This window comes from Macaca nemestrina, chromosome 11 (assembly GCF_043159975.1).
Source record: "Macaca nemestrina isolate mMacNem1 chromosome 11, mMacNem.hap1, whole genome shotgun sequence".
In the NCBI taxonomy this organism is placed as follows: Eukaryota; Metazoa; Chordata; class Mammalia; order Primates; family Cercopithecidae; genus Macaca; species Macaca nemestrina.
In genome coordinates this window covers 100641464-100668687 of record NC_092135.1, presented here as the reverse complement: position 1 = coordinate 100668687, position 27224 = coordinate 100641464, and the positions used below count along the sequence as shown (strand labels likewise).

Genomic DNA, 27224 nt, shown 5'->3' with positions numbered 1-27224 from the left:
TGGAAATTGTTTCCAATATTTTAAGTGGAAAGAGCAGGTTATAAAACTATGAATGTATAATTTTAAAAAGAGTGCTTCTAATGCTTCATTATTCTGAAGCTAAAAAGTTATTTATTAATTTTTTATTTATAATTAACAATCACATATGTTTACAGGATGAGAGTGTGATGTTTCAATGCATGAATACACTGTGTATAATAATCAAATCAGGGTAATTATATCCATCATTTTAAACATTTATCATTTATTTCTCTTCTTCTTCTTTTGAGATGGAGCCTCACTCTATCGCCAGGCTAGAGTACAGTGCAACCTCCGCCTCCTGGGTTCAAGAGATTCTCCTGCCTCAGCCTCCCAAGTAGCTGGGATTACAGGCATGCGCCACCATGCCCGGCTAATTTTTGTATTTTTAGGAGAGATGGGGTTTTGCCATGTTGGCCAGGTTGGTCTTGAACTCCTGACCTCAGGTGATCTGCCTGCCTTAGCCTCCTAAAGAGCTAGGATTCCAGGCATGAGCCACTGCGCCTGGCCTAAAAATATGTTTTTAATGTTAGCTGACTCAGCAAGTGGAAGAGCGACTCTGGAGTCTGAAAAGGCCCAGATTTATACACTCGTTACACCACTTAATAGCTATCTGACCACAAGTAAGTTAATTAACATCAATGCTAAAATGGTAATAATACCTACATTATAAAGGTAGTTTAAGAATTAAATTACATATTCAAAACACTTAGCATTGTAGTTGGAATACAGAAGGTACTCAGTAAGTAACAGTTAACAGTTTTACTATAATTGTTTTACTATTTTTACAGTTTTATTATTTCTCATACTATACTCAGACTTTCAAATATGTATCTTAAATTAAAAGTTGATGGAGTCAGGGTGGGAATCACCTACAGTTCTGGCTAACATGAACTAAGCACACTTTCTATCTCTAGCACCAATTATCACTAAAAACCCTGGACAGCATATATGGAGTTCTCTGAGGATTCAAAAAAGTAAATAATGGCAGCTAGATTGGGGAACAAAACAAAAACTAGAAGAACCGACAGGGAAGTGATTCACTGAGCTTTTCCCCCTCCCATATGTCCTGCATTAGATTCAAGGGCATCCCAAATCTTGGAACTGCACAGTAGGAGTGGGCAGGAAAAAGTCCAGGAGAAACACTTTCTTTGTGGCCAACGGACTAGGTAGGAGGGCCCTGCAGGATGAAGGATATGGGTGGAATCCCAGTTCTTTTCTCTCTTTTTTAATCTTCTGGCCCTAGCCCAAGTCAAGTACTCGTCACAAAACTGCACTCCTAAGGCTTCGGCAGTGACCACAAAGCACCTAAAACTGAGAGAGAGTCCTTCCCTCTGACCAGAGGAACTGAGGCTCTGTAGCTGGAACAGTGCAGAGAGAAACCAGGTTATTTCTTCCTCTCTTTGTCACCATCTTGGTCTAGAGGCATATCCAGTTGTGGGAAGTTCATGATAGTGTGGAGAGGTTAAAAATCCTGGCTTTGTCATCAGAGAATAAGGACAAGATCTCCTGGGAGACACAGTGTGAAAATAAATCATGGAGAAGAGGGAGTTGAAAAAGGAACCCTCCTAAATCTATGTACGAAGTTCCAGGCACACCTAAAGGCTGCACATGTATGAACTGACCCAAAATAGTATAACACAGATCTTGAGACCTAAATTAAGATATAGATACCAACCACTGCTCAGGTCCCAGACTGACTTTTGGGAGGTACATACACAAAAGACAGACCCAAATAGTACTGCAAAGACTGTGAAAAGTAAATTGACATTAGAACCACAGCCCCCTGAAGGTAAGATGACATCTGGAGTATGAATCTAACCAGGCAGATTGCCTGCTAAAAGAAAAAACTCAACATTTCCAGGTGTCTTTAATAGGACTCAGAGTCTCAAGTAAAATATTCAAAATGTCCAAACAAGTTGGAGACACCAACCCTAAGATGGCTCAGATTTTGGAATTGTCAAAAATTTTAAAGCAGCTATTATAATCATGCTCTCTGAAGAGCAAATATACATGAAATTATGAAGGACAAATATACATGAAATTAATGAAAAGATAAACATTTTCATACAGAAATTGAAATTATAAAAAACCAAATGAGAATTTTAGAAAAAAAAACTAAAATAAAAATTACTGAATGGACTGAATAACAGAATGTGACAGAATAAACAGTAAGCCTAAAAATAGATTAATATAAATTATCCAATCCGAACAAGAGTGAAAAAAGGTGGGGAAAAAAATGAGCATGGTGGTGGCCAGGCACAGTGGCTCATGCCTGTAATCCCAGCACTTTGGGAGGCTGAGGCGGCTGGATCACAAGGTCAGGAGTTTGAGACCAGCCTGATCAACACGGTAAAACCCCGTCTCTACTAAAAATAAATAAATAAATAAATAACTGGGCAAGGTGGCGTGTGCCTGTAATCCCAGTTACTCGGGAGGCTGAGGCAGGAGAATCGTTTGAACTCAGGAGGCAGAGGTTGCAGTGAGCCAAGATCATGCCACTGCACTCCAGCCTAGGCAACAGCGCAAGACTGTGTCTCAAAAAAAAAAAAAAAAAAAAAAAAGCACGGAGGCTCACATTTGTAATCCCAGCACTATGGGAGGCCAAGGTGGATCGCTTGAGCCCAGGACTTTGAGACCAGCCTGGGCAACATAGTGAAACCCATCTCTACAAAACAAATACAAAAATTAGCCAGGCAGGATAATGTGCACACGTAATGCCAGCTACTCGGGAGGCTGAGGTAGGAGGATCGCTTGAGCCCGGGAGGTAGAGGTTGCAGTGAACTGAGACCACACCTTTGCACTCCAGCCTGGGCAAGAAAGCGAGATTCTGTCTCAAAAAAAAAAAAAAAAAAAAAAAAAAAGGCCAGGCGTGGTGGCTCACACCTGTAATCCCAGCAGTTTGGGAGGCCGAGGCAGGTGGATCACCTGAAATCTGGAGTTCAAGACTAGCCTGGCCAACATGGCAAAACCCCATCTCTACTTAAAATACAAAAATTAGCTGGGTGTGGCAGTACATGCCTGTAATCCCAGCTACCTGGGAAGCTGAAGTAGGAGAATCGTTTGAAGCCGGGAGGCAGAGGTTGCAGTGAGCCAGAACACGCCACTGCACTCCAGCCTGGGAGACAGGCGATATTCCATCTCAAAAAAATAAAAATAAAAATAAAAAAAGAAAGGAAAGAGCCTCAAAGATCTGAGAATATCAGAAAGTTCATGGCAGTGAAGTCCCAGAAGAACAAAAGAAAAAAACTGGAGCAGAAAAAAAAATTTGACAAAACAAAACTTTCCAAATTTAATGAGAAACATAAACAGGTAAGTGAACACGGACAGGATAAATGTATGCCCATAAATAATCAAACTGCTAAAAACTCAAAGATAAAAGAAAAAAATTCCTAAAGGAGCCAGTGAAAAACAACACATTACATACAAAGAAACAATGATTCCAATGATTACAGATGTCTCATCAGAAAGCACAGAAGACAACAAACTACATTTTTTGAAGAGCTAAAAGGGTAAAACAATAAACCCAGGATTCTACACCTAGTGAAAATTTCCTGCAGTAAAGATATTCTGAGGTCAGGCACAGTGGCTCACACCTGTAGTCCCAACACTTTGGGAGGCCAAAACGGGCAGATCACTTGAGGTCAGGAGTTCGAGACCAGTCTGGGCAACATGGTGAAACCCTGTCTCTACTAAAAATATAAAATTAGCCAGGTGTGGTGGCTCATGCCTGTAGTCCCAGGACTTGGGAGGCTGAGGCGAGGGGATCACCTGAACCCGGGAGGCAGAGGCTACAGTGAGCCAAGATCACGCCACTGCACTGCAGCCTGGAAGACGGAGTGACACTCTGTCTCAATTTTTTTAAAAAAAGATATTCTTAGGTAAAGGAAAGCTGAGACAACTCATCATCAGCAGACCTGTTCTAAAACAAATGCTAAATGTAGATCTTCAAGCAGAAGGAAAATGATACCAAAGGGAAACTGTAACTTTAGGAATAAAGGAAGTGCAAATGAAGTAATAAACATATGTGTACATAAAACATTTTTCTCCCCTTAAATTCATTAAAATAGGTATGACTATTGAAATAAAAAATTATAATGTTGAGTATGTGGTTTTCAATGTTTAAAAATGTAATATATAGAATCACTGTAATGTAAACAGGCTAAAGAAACATAAATTGTGTGATTTCTGCATTTCACCTGAAGCAGTAAAGTTTTAACTCTAAGTAAAATATAAAGTTAGGTATGTATATTGTAATCCCCATAGCAGCCACCAGAAACAAAACAAAACACACACAGAGTCAAAAAAAATACATGAATTAAATGAATCACTAAGACAATAGTCAAGCAATCTAAAAGGTAGGAAAAGGGAGATTATGGAACAAAAAGCAGAAGGGGCCAGGTGAGGTGGCTCACACCTATAATCCCAGTACTTTGACAGGCCAAGGCAGGAGGATCACTTTCCTAGGAGTTCAAAACCAGGTTAGGCAACACAGTGAGACCCATCTCTAAAAAAAATTTTTTAATTAGCCAGGTGAGGTGGCATGCACCTATAATCCCAGCTACTCAGGAAGCCAAGGTTTGAGGATCACCTGAGCCTGGGAGGTCAAGGCTACGGTGAGCCATAATTGTGCCACTGCATTCCAGCATGGGCAACAGAGCAAGACCCTGTCTCCAAAAAAAAAAAAAAAAACAGCACACCTATATCCAAATATATCCACAATGTCACTAAATGTAAATGGTCTCAACACAACAATTAACATACAGAGATCATCAGACCAGATTTAAAAAACACAAGATCTACTGGGCATGGTGGCTCACCCCTGTAATCCCAGCACTTCTGGAGGCCAAGGCGGGCAGATCACCTGAGGTCAGGAGTTGGAGACCAGCCTGGTCAACATGGTGAAACCCCACCTCTACTAATATATAAAAATTAGCTGGGCCTGGCGGCACGTCCCTGTAGTCCCAGCTACTCGGGAGGCTGAGGCACAAGAATTGCTTAAACCCAGGAGAAGGAGGTTGCAGTGAGCCAAGATCATGCCACTGCACTCCAGCCTGGGTGCCAGAGGAAACTGTGTCTCAAAAATAAATAAATAAAATAAAAATAAAAACACAAGACCCAACAATATGCTGTCTATAAGACACCCCTTTAAATACAACAAAGGATGGAATTATAGAAAGGATAGAAAAAATAGATCTTGCAAACTCTAATCAGAGTGGACTTCAGAACAAGAAAAATTACCAGGGATAGAGGGAAATTATATAGTAAAATGGTCAATTCACCAAAAAATACATAACAATTCTAAATGTTTATGCACTTTTTTTTAAAGCTTCAAAATATATGAAGCAACAACTGAAAGAATAGAAAAATCCACTATATTTGGAGATTCAACACTCCTCTCTGAGCAACTGATAAAACAAATAGAAAATCAGCAAAGATATGTAAGACCTGAAAACCACTATCAATCAATCTGACCTAAGTGACATTTATAGAACACTCCACCCAACAGCAGCAGAATACACAAGGGCATGTGAAACATTTATCAAAGTAGATCATATCCTGGGACACAAACCTCAAAAAATTTAGAAGAAATGAAATCAAATAAGGTATATTCTCTGATATGAAATCAAATTTTAAAATCAATACAAGAAAGCTATCTGGAAAAATTCCAAAATATTTAAAAATTGAATAAAACCCTTCTAAGTAATCTGTGGGTCAAAGAACAAGCCTCGAGGACAACTAGAAAATATCTGGAACTGAATTAAAATGAAAATACATATCAAACTTTGTGACATGCAGCTAAACAACTGCTTAGAGAAAAATGTATGGCATTAAACGTTTCTATTAGAAAAAGAAGATCTCAAATCAACAATTTAAGCTTCCATCTGAGAAACTAGAAAATGAGTAAACTAAACCAAAAGCAAGTAGGAGGAAGAAAATAAAGACGAGAGCAGAGATGAATGAAATGAAAAAATAACAAAGAAAGTAAATAAAACTAAAAGCTGGTTCTTTGACAAGACCTATAAAAATAATAAACCTCTCTAGCCATTCTGACCAAAGAAAAAAAGAGAAAAGATACTAATATTCAAATCAGGAATGAAAGAAAGGATGCTACCACTACGAACTCCACAGACAATAAAAAGAATAATGAAATACCACAACTGCATGTCCACATATAAACCAATTCTTTGAAAGACACATCTACCAAAATTCATTCCTCAAAAAATAGATAACCTAATAGTCCTGTATCTATTAAATAAGCTGAATTTATAGTTAAAATCTTTCTAACAAAAACATTCCAAAGGTAGTGATTTCTCTCAATTGATTGTTCACTGTCTTTACAGATCAAACTCCCTGTTCTCTTTCTCACCTTCTCATTACCGCACTAGTCTTCAACACACACACACACTCTTTCTCTCTCTCTGACTCTCACTCTCTTCCCGCCACCCACTCCAGGCCAAGATGATTTCACTGGGGAAATTTTGGCAACCAAGGAAGAGATACTATCAATGCTACACGACCTCTTCTAAAAACAGATAAGGAAGGGAACACTTCTCAACTCATTTTATAAAGCCAACTTTCCCCCAGTATCTAAACCAGGCAAAGGCATTACAAGAACAGAACACTACAAACCAATATACCTCATGAATATAGATGTAAAAATTCTCAACAAAATATTAGCCAAAGACACTGGAAAAATGGGAGTGTCTTATAAACATACACTTACTATATGACCCAGCAACCCCAATCTTAGGTTTTTAACAAAGAAAACAAATACAAGGTTCACCAAAAAAACCTGTATACAAATGTTTATAGCAGTTTTATTCATAATCACCCAAAACTGCAAACTCCCCAATACCCTTCAACTAATAATGCACAAAGTGTGGTACATTCATATAATGGAACACTATTCAGCAATAAAAAGAAACAGACTACTGAAACATGCAATAACATGAATGAATCTGAAATGCATTATGCTAAGTGAATGAAGCTAGAAAATGCTATAACTCATTTATATGACATTCTGAAAAAAGTAATACTATAGGAACCAAAAAACTAATTTTTCCTTCTTAACACCAAACCTATTCCAGAAAAAGCATTAAATTGTTTAAAACTTAACACATAATCTTAATCCTGGGGACATTTTTTTTCGTTTTTGCTTTGGGGGACATTTTTTCTAAAGAGGATATATATATATATAAATGTATACTCATACCAGCCCCAAATAGACACTTACAAAGGTGTTTTTACTATAGTAATTTGTAAAAAGAAAAGAGAAACAAATGCCCACTAGAAGTTTATAAATTTGATAGAGTATTCAACCTTATGTATAACAACACATTATGCCATTCGTGCCTCCTATTTGAGGGTTCAGACTCATTAACAAATTTGTCACATTTCAAATCTTAAAAATACAGTATGATGCAAGTCTGACTCCAATATGGGCAAAAAAAAAAAAAAAGATTACAAAGGGGAAACTGTTCTATTACCTCTTACTGTACACAGCCTGAAATGCAGTTAGTAAGATGTGTATACTATTAACCGATATAGAAAAGTATCAGACAATGTGTATATGAATCAACATATCATTACTAGAAATATACAATTTTCCAGTATTAAAAAAATTTCCAATGGGAGGATTTCCAGTATTGAAGATATGAAAACTACTCAATAGTGGGCTAGCAGTACAACCTTCATAAACAAAGCTTAATTATAAGACAAGAAAATAGTGCTCAGGATAGGCAAAAATCCAGTGATACCCAGAGCCTCCAAACAGATAGAGAACAAATACACAAAAGACAAATGTCAGGCATGGTGGCTCACGCCTGAAATCCCAGCAACTGAGATTTTTTTTTTTTTTTTTTTTAGGTAGACTTTTCTGGATATACTTTATATCTCAGTAAGTGTTCTTAAAGTAAATATTGTAAATCAAAAAAATATTTGTCCTATAAAACTTAATATTACTGTCTTTCTTTTCAACCAGAATCATGTTAGTAAGAGTATTCAACACACACACACACAGACACACACATTCTCTCTCATTCTCTTCCTGCACCCCCTCCAGGCCAAGATGATTTCACTGGGGAAATTTTGGCAATCGTGAGTCTACCTCTGTCCTGACAGATGCTTATATACATGCACACAGAAGGTTGAATAGCAGCATACTTGAAATGAAAGAACCTGGAAGACATATTTCATTAGTGATAGAAAATCATTCCTTTTCAACCACCATAGTAATAAATGATTAGGGCAAAAAAAATCTTTTTTTGGTGTTTGCCGCACTTTAATTGCCAAGAGGATATAATACATTCAAATAAATGAAGAAAAATGGGTAAACAAATAGACATATTATGAGGATTTCTAAGGTTCAATTAACATGTGTGAATTTCTCAACCTCTCAGTTATCAGGAAAATTGACTATAAGACAAGAAAATAGTTTTCAAGATAGACAAAATCCAGTGATACCCAAAGCTTCCAAACTAGAGAACAAATACACAAAAGACAAATGTCAGGCACAAATGTTCATGCCTGTAATTCCAGCAATTCTGGAGACTGAGGCAGGAGGATTGCTTGAGGCCTGGAGTTCCAGACCAGCCTAGGCAACATAGCGAGACCCTGTCTATTAAAACAAAACAAAACAAAAAATTAAATACTTCTTAAAAGATGAATAGAGGATGGGGCATGGGTCTTCACTTTTGTGGAGGTTTCTTTAGTTGCTATTGTTGCTGTTTTTGAGACAGGGTCTTACTCTGTTGCCCAAGCAGGAGTGCTGTGGCATGATCATGACTCACTGCATCCTTGACCTTCTGGGCTCAAGGGATCCTTCCACCGCAGCCCCCTAAGCAGCTGGGACTACAGGTGTGTGCCACCTCACCCAGCTAATTGTTTAATTTTTTTGTAGAGATGAGGTCTTGCTACGTTGCTTAGGCTGGTCTCAAAAACTCCTGAGCTCAAGTGATCTTCCAGTCTCATCCTCCCAAAGTGCTGGGATTACAGGCATGAGCCACCATGCCCAGCCTGTTTTTTTGTTTTGTTTTGTTTTGTTTAACAGGAAGCCATTTATTCATTTGACAAAATTTGTATTGAGTCTCACTTAAATCTTGGAAGTTCTCCCTCCCTGGACTGTAGGTTACTGAGATTTAGAAGTAAAAATGTTTAACAGAGAGAATGTCCAAAGGTGTGGGTCCTCAATCTTCCTTATGCAATTGAGATACAACATCTCTGAAGTAGAACAGGAGCATTCCCATGACATTAAATTAATTTCCAGGAGTAGACCTTCCAAGAATTCTTAGGGATAGCACTAAGGGCATCTGCTTTCTATAGAAGTGAAGATCTCTACTCTACAAATCACCCAACAATTCCTGACAGCACACAAAGCATTCTGACTCAAGATAGAGCCACATATGGCCATATCAGGCTTTTGTCATGAAGTACCACTCTTTTCAGTAACACTACATATTTTCTTCTTTGCATGTTAACCCCTGAATATTGCAAAAATCTGAATTATCTCTTTCTTAAATTCTAAAGTCCATAAAGTCAAGGATGTGTTCTCAACATCCCACTCTGCACAAAGTGAGCATGGGTTCTAATATAATATGAACAGGCCAGGCAGGGTGGCTCACACCTGTAATCCTAACACTGGAAGGCCAAGGAAAGAGGATCGCCTGAAGTCATGAGTTTGAGGCCAGCCTGGACAACATAGTGAGACCCCATCTCTACAAAAAAATAAAGAAATTAGCCTGGCAAGGTGGCATGCACCTGTGGTCCCAGTTACTCAGGAGGCTGAGGTGGGAGGATCACTTAAGCTAGAGAGGTCGAGGCTGCAGTGAGCCAAGATCATGTCACTGCACTACAGCCTGGGCAACAGAGCAAGACCTTGTCTTTAAAAAAAGGAAATAATATAAACAGACATCCCTTGTTCTTATCTGTTTTTTGTTTGTTTGTTTGTTTGTTTTAGATAGTTTCGCTTTTGTTGCCCAGGCTGGAGTGCAATGGCACCATCTCAGCTCACTGCAAACCCCACCTCCCGGGTTCAAGCAATTCTCTTACCTCAGCCTCCGGAGTAGCTGGGATTACAGGCGTGCATCACTACTCCAGGCTAATTTTGTATTTGTAGTGCAAACAGGGTTTCTCCACGGTGATCAGGCTGGTCTCAAACTCCCGACCTCAGGTGATCCGCCCGCCTCAGCCTCCCAAACTTGTCTTTATCTTTAGAAATACTAACATACATGCACAATGGGAAAATATAATTAAATGGTTTTCCCAGACATTACTAAATATAGCCCATTATATCCCAGTAGAACGGCATGTAAAATAACAATTTCAAACTTTTAAAAATGATAAATTAGGCCGGGGTGGTGGCTCACACCTATATTCCCAGCACTTTGGGAGGCTGAGGTGGGCGGATCACCTGAGGTCAGGAGTTTGAGACCAGCCTGGCCAACATGGTGAAACCCCGTCTCTACTAAAAATACAAAAAATTAACCAGGCAAGGTGGTGGGCAACTATAATCCCAGCTACTCAGGAGGCTGAGGCAGGAGAATCGCTTGAATCCAGGAGGTGGAAGTTGCAGTGAGCCAAGATTGTGCCATTGCACTCCAACCTGGGCAACAAGAGTGAAACTCCATCTTAAAAAACAAAACAAAACAAAACAAAAAGAATGGTAAATTAAGGGCCTGAAGTGGTGGCTCACACCTGTGATCCAGCACTTTGAGAGGCTGAGACAGGCAGATCACCTACAATCAGGAGTTTGAGACCAGCCTGGACAACGTGGTGAAACTCCATCTCTACTAAAAATACAAAAATTAGCTGGGTGTGGCGGCAGGTCCCTGTAATTCCATCTACTCTGGAGGCTGAGGCACCAGAATTGCTTGAACCAGGAGGCAGAGGTTACAGTGAGCTGAGATGGCATCACTGTACTCCAGCCTGGGTGACAGAGCAAGACTCCATCTAAAAAAAAAAAAAAAAAAAAAAAAAAAAAAAAAAAAAGAACAGTAAATTAGAAGGGAACATCCAGAAAAAATAATAATGAGCTGTGATGGTTAATATTAAGTGTCAACTTGACTGTACTGAAGGATGCAAAGTATTGTTCCTGGGTGTGTTTGTGAGGGTGTTGCCAAAGGAGATTAACATTTGAGTCAGCGGACTGGGAGAGGCACACCCACCCTCAATCTGGGTGGGCACCATCTAATCAGCTGCCAGTGCAGCTAGAATAAAGCAGGCAGGAGATCTTGGAAAAGTGGACTTGTTGAGTCTTCCAGCCTTCATCTTTCTCCCATGCTGGATGCTTTCTGCCCTTAAACATCACACTCCGGTTTCTTCAGCTTTTGGACTCTTGGATTTATACCAGAGGATTGCCAGGGGCTCTCAGGCCTTTGCCACAGACTGAAGGCTGCACTGTCGGCTTCCCTACTTTTGAGGTTTTGGGACTCGGACTGACTTCCCTGCTCCCCAGACTGCAGACTGCTTATTGTGGGACTTTACCTTGTGATCACATGAGCCAATACGCCTTAATAAACTCCCCTTTATATATACATCTATCCTATTAGTTCTGTCCCTCTAGAGAACCCTAATACATGAGCCTTCTCCTTATTTTAAATGTTAAAAATTTTAGTGCATTATGCTCCGAAAGTCCATGGCCTACTCTGTATGCATACAAAAAATATAACAGCATTTATGAAACAAGTTAATACTGGTAACATTATTATCCCAGCCACTCAGGTAGGTTCGAAATCCCAGCTATCATTACACTCTTTCATCTACCAAATCTAATCAGTTAACAAAACCTATCAATTCTTCCCTTCTCAAATAAACCCTTTTTCATTCACACTAACTAGAACCACCCTATTTTCAAACAAAGAAATTAAGGCTGCTGAAAAATACTAGAAATTAGGATAAATATAAAAGACTTTCTTCCTATTTTTAATTGCTCTAAAAGACTGGCCAACAAGATTAAACCCCGTGTCTACTAAAAATCCAAAAAAAAAAAAACAAATGAGCTGGGTGTGGTGGTAGGTGTCTGTAATCCCAGCTACTTGGGAGGCTAAAGACGGGAGAATCACTCGAACCCAGGTGGCAAAGGTTCCAGTGAGCTGAGATCGCACCACTGCACTCCAGCCTGGGTGACAAGAGCAAAACTCCATCTCAATAAATAAATAAATAAATAAATAAGCCAAGCATAGTGGTTCATGCCTGTAAATCCCAGCACTCTGGGAAGCTGAGGTGGGTGGATCACTTGAGGTCAGGAGTTCGAGACCAGCCTGGCCAACATGGTGAAACCTCATCTCTACTAAAAATACAAAAATTAGCCAGGTGTGTTGGCGCGTGCCTGTAATCCCAGCTACTCGAGAGGCTGAGACGGGAGAATCACTTGAACCTGGGAGGCAGAGGTTGCAGTGCACCAAGATCGCACCATTGCACTCCAGCCTTGGAGACAGAGCAAGACTCCATCTCAAAAAATAATAAAAATAAATAAATAACAAGGCATTACAAAGTTTATAACAGAGAGAAAATATTTGACGAATAACAAAGTATTTGACAATTATATCACAAAGGATGGGTGGGAGGAAACAGAATTATACATAAGGGTCTACCATATGAAATATGAGACAACACACCACCATTCACAAAGTTCTACTAGACAGCAGTGCTCTAGCACAACCACTGTAGAACACAGTAAAAAGAGGCAACAATAGTTAAGATAGGGAAGACAGAAAAGAGAGAGGAAGGGAGACATTCTGGTAGGTAGATTAAACTGTACAATTAGAGTTTACTCCTTGAGGGCAAGGACTCCAAAAAATAATAGTAAGATAAAATGAGATGATAAAACATAATCCAAAGGAGGATGGGGAAAAAATGTTCATGAAATTCAGGTATGAACTGATATTAATTCCCAAAATATTATCTGACAACATAAAGAAAAATGCACACCTTCTGACCCAAAAAATTCTATTTCTAAGAATTTGTCGGCCAGGCGCAGTGGCTCACACCTGTAATCCCAGCACTTTGGGAGGCTGAGGCGGGCAGAACACCTGAGGTCAGGAGTTCGAGACCAGCCTGGTCAACATGGTGAAACCCCGTCTCTACTAAAAATACGAAAATTAGCCAGGCAGGGTGGCGTGTGCCTGTAGTCCCAGCTACTCAGGAGGCTGAGACAGGAGAATTGCTTGAACCCAGGAGTCGGAGGTTGCAGTGAGCCAAGATTACCCCACTGCACTCCAGCCTGGGCAACAGAGCGAGGCTTCATCTCAAAAAAAATTAAAAAATAATAATAAAAAAAAGAATTTGTCCTACAAATTCATAAATTTTATATAATAAATTCACATATAAGTGAAAGAAGTATATGCAAGAATATTCAACCTAGCATCATTTAATAGCAAAAGGCTAGAAATGATCTAAATGTTCATAAAGAAAAGCCTGATTAAATAATGCATGGTCCACAATAAACCTATGTGCACAATGACACACATATATTTATGTATTTTTTATTCTTTTTTTGGTGGGGGGGAGACAGAGTCTCACTCTGTCACCCAGGCTGGAGTGCACTGGCGCAATCTTGGATCACTGCAACCTCCGCCTCCCAGGTTCAAGCAATTCTCCTGCCTCAGCCTCCCAGGTAGCTGGGACTACAGGCGCACGCCACTGTACTCGGCTAATTTTTTTCTTTATTTTAGGAGAGACGGGGTTTCACCGTGTTGCCCAGGCTGGTCTCAAATTTCTGAGCTCAGGCAATCCACCCATCTCAGCCTCCCAAAGTGCTAGGATTACAGGCGTGAGCCACCAAGCCTGGCTGACATATGCATATATTTGAATATACAGAGAATAGCTCTGGAATTATACAAAGAAACGACTAACTGGATTTCTCTTGAGAAGAATGAATTGAGACAAACAGCAAGAAGACTGTTGACTGTATTCTCCTTACCATTTATAATTTTTATCATGTGCACATTATTGCCTGCAAGAAAGAATGGGGTAGGGGAGAGAGGAGAGGAAAGAGACAGACATTTGGGTAGCTAAATTAAACCATACAATTACAGAGTTAGTTCCTTGAGGGCAAAGACTCCAAACAGCAGCCTACACTAGCTCATGAAGAAGAAAAATGTCATGTAAATTTCTTTTAGGTTAAACCAGCACTAATTTCATCTCAACTGCTACGTGCCAGCCTCAATCAAAAAAATTTCAGATACTTCCTATTAAATAATACTGAGGGAATAAAAATAAACAAACTCACTAGGACAACACACAGGAAAAGAGGCAAGAGCCAAAACAAGTTTTCAACCAAGTTGTTTTGGAAGCAGATGTTTAGGTGATAACTTAGCTGCAGCCTGATCCTATGCTCCACCTAAGATTTCCTCATCTGCCCCAAAATAAGTTCTAGATTTCTATGGAAAGAATAAAGTCTTGTCATTCACATGTAAGCGATGAATATTTTGCTGTAGTTTTCAAATTCTCATATGCATCAACAAGCTTTTTCTTAACAAGCACCAAGAGCAAGGAAAAGTTTCCTTTCAGTTGAATATGAAATCTGGGTGTGCTCATTTCATGCTCAACCCAGAACTGAGTATTTATATAGAAAAAAATATATATACATGTTTTGTTGAAAGAAATAAATTTCATTTTTTTCAATTTTGAAAATACACTTTTTATGTACAGGTCTAGAATAGAGACCAAGAGGCCGGGCGCGGTGGCTCACGCCTGTAATCCTAGCACTTTGGAAGGCCGGGGCGGGTGGATCACAAGGTCAGGAGATCGAGACCATGGTGAAACCCCGTCTCTACTAAAAATAGAAAAAATTAGCCGGGCGCAGTGGCGGGCGCCTGTAGTCCCAGCTACTCGGGAGGCTGAGGCCGGAGAATGGCGTGAACCCGGGAGGCGGAGCTTGCAGTGAGCCGAGATTGCGCCACTGCACTCCAGCCTGGGCGACAGAGCAAGACTCCGTCTCAAAAAAAAAAAAAAAAAAAAAAAGAATAGAGACCAAGAAATCGTCACACATTAATAATTCTGCTAGATCTATATTTGACACAGATCATGTTACAGAAAAAGAAATTTTTGAAGCTCTTACATAAAATTGTGTCAAGCTATTTTTTCTCTTTTTTTTATTATTATACTTTATGTTCTAGGGTACATGTGCACAACGTGCAGGTTTGTTACATATGTATACATGTGCTATGTTGGTGTGCTGCACCCATTAACTCATCATTTACATTAGGTATATCTCCTAATGCTATCCCTCCCCTCTCCCCCACCCCACAACAGGCCCCGTGTGTGATATTCCCCTTCCTGTGTCCAAGTGTTCAAGCTATATTTTTTTCATATTGCCTTGCTTTAAATGGTTTTAGTAGTTTTACTATAAACATTACAAATTTTCCTATTGTAAAAAATAACTTTACTAAGTTCATTTAAATATACCTTTAGAAAAAATAAATCCCATTTTGTCTTATACAAATTATTTTATCAAAACATATGGTTGCCTTATAAGTTTTTAAAAATCTAAGAAAAGGGAAGAGATTAATTTCAAGAAAAGTAAGCTAAGCTAAACTGTACATTTTCCCCCATGAAAAAGTTAGTTAAAATGTCGTGTTTAGTCTTAAAAGGTGGCTGGGGGCGTGCCTCTTGTACATACCCTAGATCACATAATATCTCATTAGCATCTTGTATACTAAAAACTGGGGATAAAACTATTGTTATCACTTAAGCTAAAAAAAATCATATAGGAACTTCTTTAGAAGGAAAAAACTAAAGTTTCCTTTACTTCACTACTCACTTGCAATAATGATGATATCCTTAGGGGATAGAGGGAAACCATACAAAACGAATAGGCTAATAAGATGGTCAAATAAATAGATTTAGAGAAATCAGTCATACTCAAAAGAGCATTAATTGTTACTAGAGCAATATATCTCAACTTCCTGGTCACAAATGCCTGGGTTCCCTGAGAAACAGAAATTATGCCAAGGGATCTCCAGAACAAAAAGATTGGGAAAATCTGCTCTACAGAAATTAACGAGACAGGCTCTGGACTTAAGAACACCACACACATCCTTAGGCATGATACTGAGGTCTCTTCCCTGGGGAAACTGGCCTAAGAGAAGAACAAAAACCTACTTTTGGGAGTCCCTGCATTTTCCTTCTAGAGTAACACGCTCCAGACTAGCAGCCTGATCTAAACACAGAAAATATTTAATCAGCATTTAAATGTCTCACTTAAATATTAATAGAAACTGGCCAGGCCAAGTGACTCATGCCTATAATCCCAGCACTCTGGTTGGTGGAGACAGGCAGATCACTTGAGGTCGGGAGTTCAAGACCAGCCTGGCGAACATGGTGAAACCCCCCAAAATTAGCCAGGTGTAGTGGTGTGTCCCCGTAGTCCCAGCTACTCAGGAGGCTGAGGTGGGAGAATTGCTTGGAGGCCAAGGTTGAAGTGAGCCAAGATATACCACTGCACTCCAGCCTGGGCAACAGAGCAAGTCTCCGTCTCAAAAAAAAAAAAAAAAAAACACTTTTAGAAAGGCATTAACAGGACAAAGAACAATCAGCAAGGCAAGTGCTCTTGAAGAACTGAAATATAACAGCCAAAATGTAAAAATCAATTAAAGGAATACAAGATAAAAATAAATCTGATAGGCTAGGAGCGGTGGCTCACATCTATAATCCCAGCACTTTGGGAGGCCAAGACGGGTGGATCACTTTAGGTCAGGAGTTCAAGACCAGACTGGACAATATGGTAAAACCCTGTCTCTACTAAAAATGCAAAAAATTTAGCTGGGCGTGGTGGCGCACGCCTATAGCCCCAGCTACTCAGGAGGCTGAGGCAGGAGAATCGCTTCAACCCGGGAGGCGGAGGTTGCAGTGAGCCGAGATCGCTCCACGGTACTCCAGCCTGGGCAACAGAGCGAGACTCAGTCTCAAATAAATAAATAAATCTGATAGAAATAAAAACAGGCCAGGCGTGAGTAATCCAGCACTTTGGGAGGCCAAAGCAAAAGCATCACTTGAGGTCAGGAGTTCGAGACCAGCCTGGGCAATATAGTGAGATTCAGTCTCTATTTTTTTTTTTTCAGTCTCTATTTTTTAAAAGAAAATATATTTTGAAATTTTAAAAAATAATAAAAAATAAAAAAGAAAAGCAAACAGATAAAGATATGGAAACTAGGACAGAAATTGTTAAATTACAGGTGTGCTCCATGATGTGCCACAACTAGATAACACAGGTTCCAAAAAGAGAAAACAAAGATAACAGAAAGGAGAAATAATAAAAGGAAAATTCCCAGAAATAGTCTCTAGATTGAAAAAGCCCACAGAGTAACCAGCACAGTGAACAGAAAACAAACAATGAAACGTCTCACAACAAGGCAATCCTCTTTTCAGAATGGTGGTAATCCTTCCATAGAGGACACACACCATCACCAACAAAGGACTAAGAATCAGAATAGCATCCAAATTCTCAACGGCAATTCCAAAAGCTAGGAGATGAAATGCTTTCAATATACAGTGGAAAAATTATTTCCAACCTACAATTCTAATTCTACACCCAGTCAAACCAGCAAGCATAAAGACATCACTGAAGATATTCAAGGTCTGGATATAACACATACCTCCCATGTATCCTCTCTCAAAAAATTATTGGAAAATGCACTCCAGCAAAACAACATTCAGAAATTAGAGCATCCAGAACAGGAGAGACATGAAGAGAATTCCCAGGGAAGTTCCAGGTTCCAATAGCTGTGCCACAGATGTAGAGATCAATGAGCTAATTTGGAATAGGAGGATGAGGGACTCCAAAAGAGATACCTCCAAGGAAAATGAAAGTTAACTGTCTCATATGTTTTTAATTATTCACAGGAAAGTTTCCATTATCAAAACTTTCTTAGGGATAAATTTGTGATGGGTACATAGAAAACGAAGCAATCAAAATAAAAAACAATTTTAACCTCAAGGACAATAAAAAGTTATTTAGAAAGAAAATATAACTGTAATATACCACAAGGTTCTACTGTAATCAATATTTACACGGTCATAACATTAATACTGATTTAACCAAAAGATGCTACACCTGCAACGGAAGGATTCGGTAGGATGGTGATTAGAGAACTAAGTGTACATTTTCCGTAGTAGCAAGTCACTACCTAATACATAACACTGAAAAAAAAAAAAAAAAAAAAAAAAAGCTCCTGAAGCAGTAGTATAGCATATTACATAGAAATGTGTAGGCCAGGCACAGTGGCTCACGCCTGTAATTCCAGCCCTTTGGGAGGCCAAAGTGGGTGGATCACTTGAGGCCAGGAGTTCGAGATCAGCCTGGCCAACATGGCGAAACCCTGTCTCTATTAAAAATAAAAATTAGCAGGGTGTGGTGATGCACGCCTGCAATCCCAGCTACTCAGGAGGCTGAGGCATGAGAATTGCCTGAACCCAGGAGGCAGAGGTTGCAGTGAGCCAAGATCCTGACATTGCACTCCAGCGTGGGCGACGGACGGAGACTCTGTCTCAAAAGAAAGAAAGAAAAAAAGAAATGTGTCGGTAAACAGCCAAAGAAACCTCTAAGAGTTGAAAGTGGTCGTTTCTAGGGGGCAGGAAGAGGGAGTGGAGAAAGATGTGACAAGGGAACATTTTCTTCAATGATAAGTTTAGTGCTATTTGACATTTTAAATTATTCACACGTAGTTTAGAAAAATAAATTTAAATTTAAAAATATAGTATTAAGACAAACATGCTATTTTTGTCTTCAAGTCGTTTGGAAATGGAAGTCGCTTACTTTCTCAACTTCCTTCCCTTCTACTGCTGAATTATCTATCATCTTAACCTTCAACCAGTTTTCTCACTTTCCTTCCGTCCACTGACATTAAAATACTTCATACTCACTACCTCTACTTCCTCATTCTCCCCTTTGATCATACTCACTACCTCTACTTCCTCATTCTCCCCTTGGATTTGTGCCCCCAACATGCTTCTCAAACTACTTTCTCTCACAGATCATTACTAATCTACATGCCAGATTCAAAGGCCTCTTCTCCAGGCTCAGCCTACTTCATGGCATTTGAAAATCTTTACTCTCTCTCCTTGAAACACAATCTTTCTTTTCCGCTTTCTCAACACTATTCTACCATTTCTCCTCCTACCACATTCACAGGCTTCTTCACTGGCTTTTCTTTCTACCCTTAAAAATGCTTGTTTTCTCCCAGAGTTCTATCTTCAGCATTTTTCCTATCATTTTATCTACCCTAGTGATTAGTCATTTCGAGTGTTGCCCATATGTAAATGCCTAGCATGACGTACATGTTAAATGAATGTTTACTGAACTGCAATGAAAGAGCACTAATTTTTACGCTCAAGTTCAAAGTGTATCCCTCAGTTTTAAAACTGTTATTTGCCACGATCTAGAAAATTATCTGAAGTTCCTGAGAGCACAAACCAAATACACCCACAACTGAGTTCATTTTCTTTTCCCAAATCTGTTCTCCTCACTGTTACCAGTTAGAACCACCATCCAAATGATCACCCTCAGCTCCCCCTTTCTCAATCCCTACATCCAACAGTTTGCCAAATCAGTCTTTTCAATCTTTTTTACTCTTGCCATTCCCACTGCCATTCCACCGAAATTCAGGTGATCAATGCCTTTGTGAGTTTTTCCTATCTCAAGTCACGCTCTACTAATCTTATTTTATACATATATTCTCTTCATTCTAAGAATACAAATACTAGTAATAATAACTGTGAATCCCTAAAGCCTTGGATGAGAAGGAAGATAATGATGTGAAAATATCTGATCAGGCGCCGTGGCTCACACTTGTAATCCCACCACTTTGGAGGCAGAGGTGGGCAGATCACCAGGTCAGGAGTTCAGGACCAGCCTGTCCAATACGGTGAACCCCGTCTCTACTAAAAAAAAGAAGTGCAAAAATTAGTCGGGCGTGGTGGCACGCACTGTAGTCCAGCTACTCAGGAGGCTGAGGCACGAGAATGGCTTGAACCTGGGAGGCGGAGGTTGCAGTAAACCAAGACCACGCCACTGCACTCCAGCCTAGGCAACAGAGTAAGACTTCAACTTAAAAAAAAAAGAAAAAGAAAATATCTGCCAGGCGCGGTGGCTCATGCCTGTAATCCCAGCACTTTGGGAGGCCAAGACGGATGGATAGCTTGAGGTCAGGAGTTCAAGACCAGCCTGGCCAACATAGTGAAACCCTGCCTCTACTAAAAATACAAACATTAGCTGGGTGTGGTGGTACGCGCCTGTAATTCCAGCTATCTGGGACGCTGAGGCAGGAGAATCGCTTGAAACTGGGAGGCAGAGGTTACAATAGCAGAGATCCGCCATTGCACTCCAGCCTGGGCAACGAGAGTGAAACTCCATCTCAAAAAAAAGATAATATCTAATATTGAGATTCCTACACCCCACACACAGATTACAAGGATTTTATTCCTTGAAACAATTATCTACGGTAAGTACCATTAGTATCCCCTTTTTACAAATAAAGTGAACTTGCCTAAAGTTAAACTGCTGGCAAGTAAATGGCAATGCCAGGATCTGAACCCTGACAGTCTGGTTCCAGAGTACATACTATTAACCATGGAATACTTTCTAACGTATATATTCTATTCAAAGCCATTCTGAAAACTTACGTCTCTCCTTTCTTTTTCTACTATTCCTGCTCTCCCCATCCCAACACCCTATTACCCTACATTTCAAGCCACAAAGAAGTGAATATGATAGGCTTATTTTCACACCTCTAAGATCCAACTGCAAAGTTCTGTTCTTCCCTTTTTAATCCAATTCAAAATTCATCTCCTCTGAGGGAACTTCTATACCCATCCCCTGTAGAATTATTCACTCTCTAAGTCCGGAGAACTCACCATATTATATGCTTATGTATGTCTTACATATGGCTAGTTTGTGAGTCTCTGGAATTCCTTGTGTCTTTTTACATCTTTGTATTACACTGTTAATAACAGAGCAGTTCAATCAAAGCTTACAGAATTTAGCTTAATTAAATGTAAATTCTACTAGCCAAGACATAAAACTATAGTTTCTACTTTGCCTCATCTTCATTGCAAAATATAGACATCACAAACCAAAAGAATTCCCTTTAGTCGGGTGTGGGTGACTCATGCCTCTAATCCCAGCACTTTGTGGGGCTGAGGCTGGCAGACAGCTTGAGCTCAGGAGTTGGAGAGCACCCTGGGCAACATGGTAAAACCCAGTCTCTACCCAAACTACAGAAAATAAGCCGGACATGGTGGCATGTACCTGTAGTCCTAGCTACTCGGGAAGCTAAGGTAGGAGAATCACCTGAGCCCAGGAGGCAGAGGTTGCAGTGAGCCGAGATCATGCCACTGCACTCCAGCCTGGGTGACAAAGACCCTGCCTCTAAAAGAAAAAAAAAAAAAAAATTCCCTTGAATGTGTAATGTTAGCAGCAATCCTCCAAATGTTAGAGAAACACTAAATTCTTAGAGATGTATTTCATAAGGTACTAGAAAGTAGACATCAAAGATGACACAAATATGAAATTCTGGTACCCTGCTTCTTGATTCTGCCTATTAGTCCAAAGAAGTTATCTCTTTTTGCTGCCCTTGGCACTCCCGAATTCCAATAAACAACCAAACTTATACACAACTTAATATAGCCAAAGGAAGGGAAAACTAGCAAGAACACAACCTGGTGTATATGTATACATATAGTGGTTGTGGTTGTTGTTGTTGTTGTTGAGACAGAGTTTCGCTCTTGTTGCCCATGCTGGAATGCAGTGGCAAGATCTCAGCTCGCTGCAAACTCTGCCTCCTGAGTTCAAGTGATTCTCCTGCCTCTGCCTCCCCAGTAGCTGGGATTACAGGCGCCTGCCACCACGTCCGTCTAATTTTTTGTAATTTTAGTAGAGACGGGGTTTCGCCACATTGGGCAGGCTGGTCTCGAACTCCTGACGTCAGGTGATCCACCCACCTCAGCCCCCCCAAAACGCTGGGATTACAGGTATGAGCCACCGCGCCTGGCCAAACTTTTTTTTATTATACCACACACCCTAAGTAATTCTGATACAGATGCACCACAGACTACACTTTGAGAAACACCATTCTGGATATTCACAGGCAATGTTATTACCAATTTGAAATTTCATACAACCCTGAAAACTGAACCTACACTGGCACTTTATGTTAAATACAGTAAAATCAGAAGCAAAACTAGTATGATACACAACAGTTAACTTTTATACTGAGGTACTGTGCTGTTTTTCAGTTTTCCCTTATTTAATCCCTACTATCATATGAAGTAGATTTCACCACCCATTTCACAGATAAGAAAGATAACTTTCCATATCACATGGCTTCTAGTTGGCAGAAAACAGGTATTAAATCCTGTCTACACAAAGTATATCCTCCTAACCTCTACGTTATACCATCTCTCCATTTGTACTCTATTTGATGTTTTAATAAACAAAACAAAGTGGGGTAAAAGGAGAGAAAGCACAAAAATAAACTTTCTGATTAACACTGTTGCCTAGATACCTTTTCTAAACATACCTCAGTTCCTAATGACAAACGGCTTTGCTATAGAGATGACAGTCACTGAAGGTGGGAAGTTTAAAATATCTGTCAGGGATGGGTGCTTGGATTACTTTATAGTAGTCAAGAGTAGGAAGTTCTGCATCAGCCAATTAGCTCTAACTCCAGAAGAATAAAGCAACTGGGTAGGGATCTTGATACCTTTGACTTAGGGACTCTGAGACACTAGATCCCTAACCAAGGTTAGAGCATCCAGTTCATCTGATAAGATACCTAGAAGTCAACAGCCTGATCTAGATGGACCCTGAAATTTGAGTCCTATGAGATTTATAGAACTATATGGTAGACCCTTACCCTTTACAGTAGGGATTTTTACATTCATCACAGCTGCAAACTGGTGGTAGCCTCCCTTTAATGAAAAAGGGAGTCTGAAGTTTACAAAGACTTTCCTTCCAGATTTAGACATACAAAAACAGCAAACGATTCCATCGTAGTTTTGTGTGTGTTATGAACACTTGAAATTTGAAAACACTTTGTTCTACTCTGCATGGGTATTTACTACAGTGAAACAACAATTCCTGGGAAGGAAACTACGAGACATTCACACTACAGTATGACTTAGTAAAAGACAATATTTCTCACACCTTGGTGAAAGTGCTGCACTAGAAAAATAAGAGTTTTTATTTTTCTAGTTGGCGGAACACAGGTATTAAACCTGACCTCAGGTGATACACCCGCCTCGGCCTCCCAAAGCGCTGGGATTACAAGTGTGAGCCACCGCACCTGGCCAAGTTATTTTTTATTATACCACACACCCTAATTCTGATACAGATGAACCACAGACTACACTTTGAGAAATAAGAGTTTTTATTTTTCTGGATTTATTTTATTTTAGTTTAGTTTTGGTGGGGGAGCAAATGGGGATAATTTTACAGCAAATACTCTAAGGGAAGATCTAGGGAAGGGGAGCATTCAAAACCATGAAGAGAGGGCATGGGAGTAGCCTGACATCCCAGGAAATAGAGCCCTCCTAGAGATCAGAGAAAAAGAGTACCTTCCTCCACACGTTGCCAATAATTAATTCAACCCAGTTCTCCTCAGGGTGTTTCTCTGAGTGTCAAACAGTTGTTAAGAGAGCCAGATTCTGTTAGACTACAGGCTGTGCCTCCTTCTGCCACCTCTACTGCCCATTTATAAGCAGTTCTCCTTCCCTTCCACCTGATGCACTATGCTGGCTCCAGAAGGCTGAAGGACTAAAGCAGTTTTGTTCATATCTGTAAGAGTTACTTAACTAGTGGCCGGGCACAGTGGCTCATGCCTGTAATCCCAGTACTTTGGGGAAGCCAAGGTCGGCAGATCACTTGAGGTCGGGAGTTCAAGACCAGGCTGAACAACATGGAGAAACCCCGTCTCTACTAAAAATACAAAATTAGCCAGTCATGGTAGCACATGCCTGTAATCCCTGCTACTCGGGAGGCTGAGGCAGGAGCATTGCTTGAACCCGGGAGGTAGGGGTTGCGGTGAGCCAAGATCACGTCACTGCACTCCAGCCTGGATGACAGAGTGAGACCTCGTCTCAAAAAAAAAAAAAAAAAAATTTACTTAACTAAGTACATGTAATTTTGGCCTGCTATATATTTCCCACATTCTATCTTATACATCATGATGTCACTTCCTTGATATAACATAAAGACATGGTCTTTGGAGTACAACTGACCAAAGTTCAAATAAATACCAGCTCTGCAACTTGTTACTTAACCTCTCTAAAAGCCATAGAGAAGGTTAAATGAGATTTTGCATAAAAACTACCTGACACATAGTAAGAGTTCATCAGGTGACAGAGGTTATGAAGCGGGGAGGTAAAGTCTAATACTTTTATCACAGTTTTAGAAAAGCATTCTGCATTCTCAAAAGATTTAAAATAGTGCTCTGGACCGGGCAATCCTAGCACTTCGGGAGGCCGAGGCAGGCAGATCACCTGAGGTCAAGAGTTCCAAATCAGCCTGGCCAACATGGTGAAACCCTGTCTCTACTAAAATACAAAAATTAGCCGGGCATGATGGCGGGTGCCTGTAATCCCAGGTACTCGGGAGGCTGAGACAGAAGAATCGCTTGAACCCGGGTGACAGTGGTTGCAGTGAGCCGAGATCACATAACTGCACTCCAGTTTGGGCGGCTGAGCAAGACTCCGTCTCAAAAAATAAATAAAAATATAAATACAAATAAATAAAACAGTGCTCTAGTTCTAATTAGAAAGCACTATTCGGGCAGCGCGCGGAGGCGCACGCCTGTAATCCCAGCATTTTGAGAAGCCGAGGCGGGCGGATCACCTGAAGTCAGGAGTTCGAGACCAGCCTGGCCAACATGGTGAAACCCTGTCTCTACTAAAAATTAGCCGGTTATGGTGGCGGTCGCCTGTAACCCCAGCTACTTAGGAGGCTGAGGCAGAATCGTTTGAACCCGGGAGTTAGAGGTTGCAGTAAGCCAAGATCGCGTAACTGTACTCCAGCCTGGGTGACAGAGATTCTACCTCAAAAAAAGAAAACACTATTAATCATTTTCCAGGGCAATTATCTCTAAAAAAAGTATTATCTAAAACTTTTCACAAACAGTAAGAAAGAGTCATCCTATTCCTTCCATTTCGGAAACTATTTCATCTGAATTTGTTTCCTGAAATTCCCAACCATTCTGCCTGGAAGATTCTAACAGAACTATCCCAGTAAGGGAAAGACAAAGATATATGTTGACAAAAATGAATACATAATTAAAAACCACATATTTATTTTCTCAAGGCAACAAGATGATAAATTTTATTCCTTTCCACTTCCCACAATTTGAATTTTTCTTTTGAGTTACTCTTTATGAATGACTCCAATGGCACCCACAGCTCCATTCACGACTTTCCCCAAGAAAGCTTCCAGGTAAACAGAAAAACAACGAATGTTAGCTCCCTAAAACAATAACAAGATGGAGACAAACACTGGATTCTGTTTTTCTACATTCAAACAACAGAATCAGTACACAAAATCAGAAATACACCCAGAACCTCAGACAAAACCCATAAACCTTCCTAAGGAATCTTGCTTAATTCTCACTTCTTGCTACCCATTTATCAGTCTTGGAAAATGCTAAAACACGGGTCTCAGCCTCGTCTGTTCAGTGATCCAAATCTGCCACTGCTAATGCATTCAACACCCCAGATCTGAAACTGTTTTGTGAACAGAAATACTTAGCAGCAGCAGATACGGGCTATGCCAACATTAACCTTGTGCCTAAAACAAAGTGATAAACCACTCCTAGCCTCACCCTCAAAGGAGGGTAAGCAGTAACGACTCCTCCAGGAATACGGCCAGGACGCCAGGGTTATCATTAACACTCATCAGCTCAAGCCCAAGGTTTAGCCACTGCACCTCCGCCGCCAGGGAGCCGCGCGGGGCGGGCAGAGGAATGAATGAGACGGGCGGGCGGGGCGCAGGGTAGGCCCGGGAAAGGCGGGGCCGCACTGCCCGGTCCCCACCGCCCGACACCGCCCCCAGCCCCGCCCCCAGCCACCCGGGCTCCGCGGCAGCGCTGCATTCCCTGCGCGATTGCAGCGCGCGCCCGGGACTCCTTCCCGCCGCCGCCTCCCCCTCGCTGCGCGACCCCCAGCACTTACCTGCTTTACAAACCGGGGCGCTAGGGCTCCTCTTCTCCGGCGAGCTTCGGCTCTGCTCCGGAGACCGCCTCCGATGCCGGACGCGGGCTGGGGGTGGGGCCGCGCTCACCTCGCCGGTCCACAGGTGGGTGGGCGACGAGCTGGGCGACGACACAGTGCCCAGCAACGGCGGCGGTGGCGGCGGCCGTGGGGGGCTCCCGCGAGCTCCAGGCGCGGCGCCGCGCGTGGGGCTGGTGCCTCGCGTGGACGTCGCGGACGCGCCCGTCTGCGTGGCCACCGTGGGGCTGGTGCGCGCGGCCGCGTTCCCGCCGCCGCGCGTGGGGCTGGTGCTGCGCGAGGCGGTGCGCGGGCCGCCGCCGCCGCCGCCTGCGGGGCCTGAGGCGCCACCACAGCAGCCACCGTTGTTGTTGCCGCCGCCGCCGCCGCCGCTCCGCGTGGGGCTGCCATGTTGCTGCTGCTGCTTCAGCTGGAACGGAACCGTCGCCCTCATGGGCTGCAAGCGGCTCCCGGGTCCCCCGGCCGTGGCGACTGCACCACCCCCAAGGGAGCCGGCCGGCGTGGGGGACCCATTGCGCCTCACCCGCTGGGACATGGTCCCCCCCTCCCCGGTGACTGGGCGAGACGGGGGGTTTTGTTGTTGGGCTGCAGGGGGAGGATTCTCGAGTCCGGAGGGCAGGCCCCCGCGCGGGGTGACGAAGCTGGACTCCGGGGTGCAGGGGGCGACCGGGCCGGGACCGGCAGCAACGAGGTGGTGCAGCCGCCGCCGCCGCCGCCGCTCCTCATCAACAATAGTGTCTCCTCCGCTGCCCCCGCCCCCCACGATCGCCCATTGGTGCAGCGTCAGCCGCGCTCGAGCCGCTCTACCGCTCCCATTGGCTACGAGCAGCTCGGGTCCCGGGCCCCCGAGGCCTTGAGAGCCTGGGTGTGCGCGGAGACCGTCTGCTCTTTAAAGAGAAAGAGACCCGCCCCCCGCGGGGAGGGAGCGGAGGAAATGGGCAGTGTGTGTATGTGTAGTGTGCGCGCGTGTGTGTGTACACGTGAGTGCCCGTGTA

At 41.7% G+C, this 27224-nt stretch overlaps 1 protein-coding gene across 1 annotated transcript in view; it reads right to left on the bottom strand.

The window, feature by feature from the left end:
• LOC105468074 (family with sequence similarity 117 member B) overlaps window positions 1-26974 on the bottom strand; it is a 139811-nt gene extending 112837 nt beyond the window's left edge. The window contains exon 1 of the mRNA XM_011718033.3: window positions 26173-26974. Within this exon, the coding sequence (XP_011716335.2) occupies window positions 26173-26764 (592 nt within the window). The 5' untranslated portion in view covers window positions 26765-26974. The remainder of the gene's footprint in view (window positions 1-26172) is intronic.
• Between the last annotated feature and the right edge of the window lie 250 nt (window positions 26975-27224).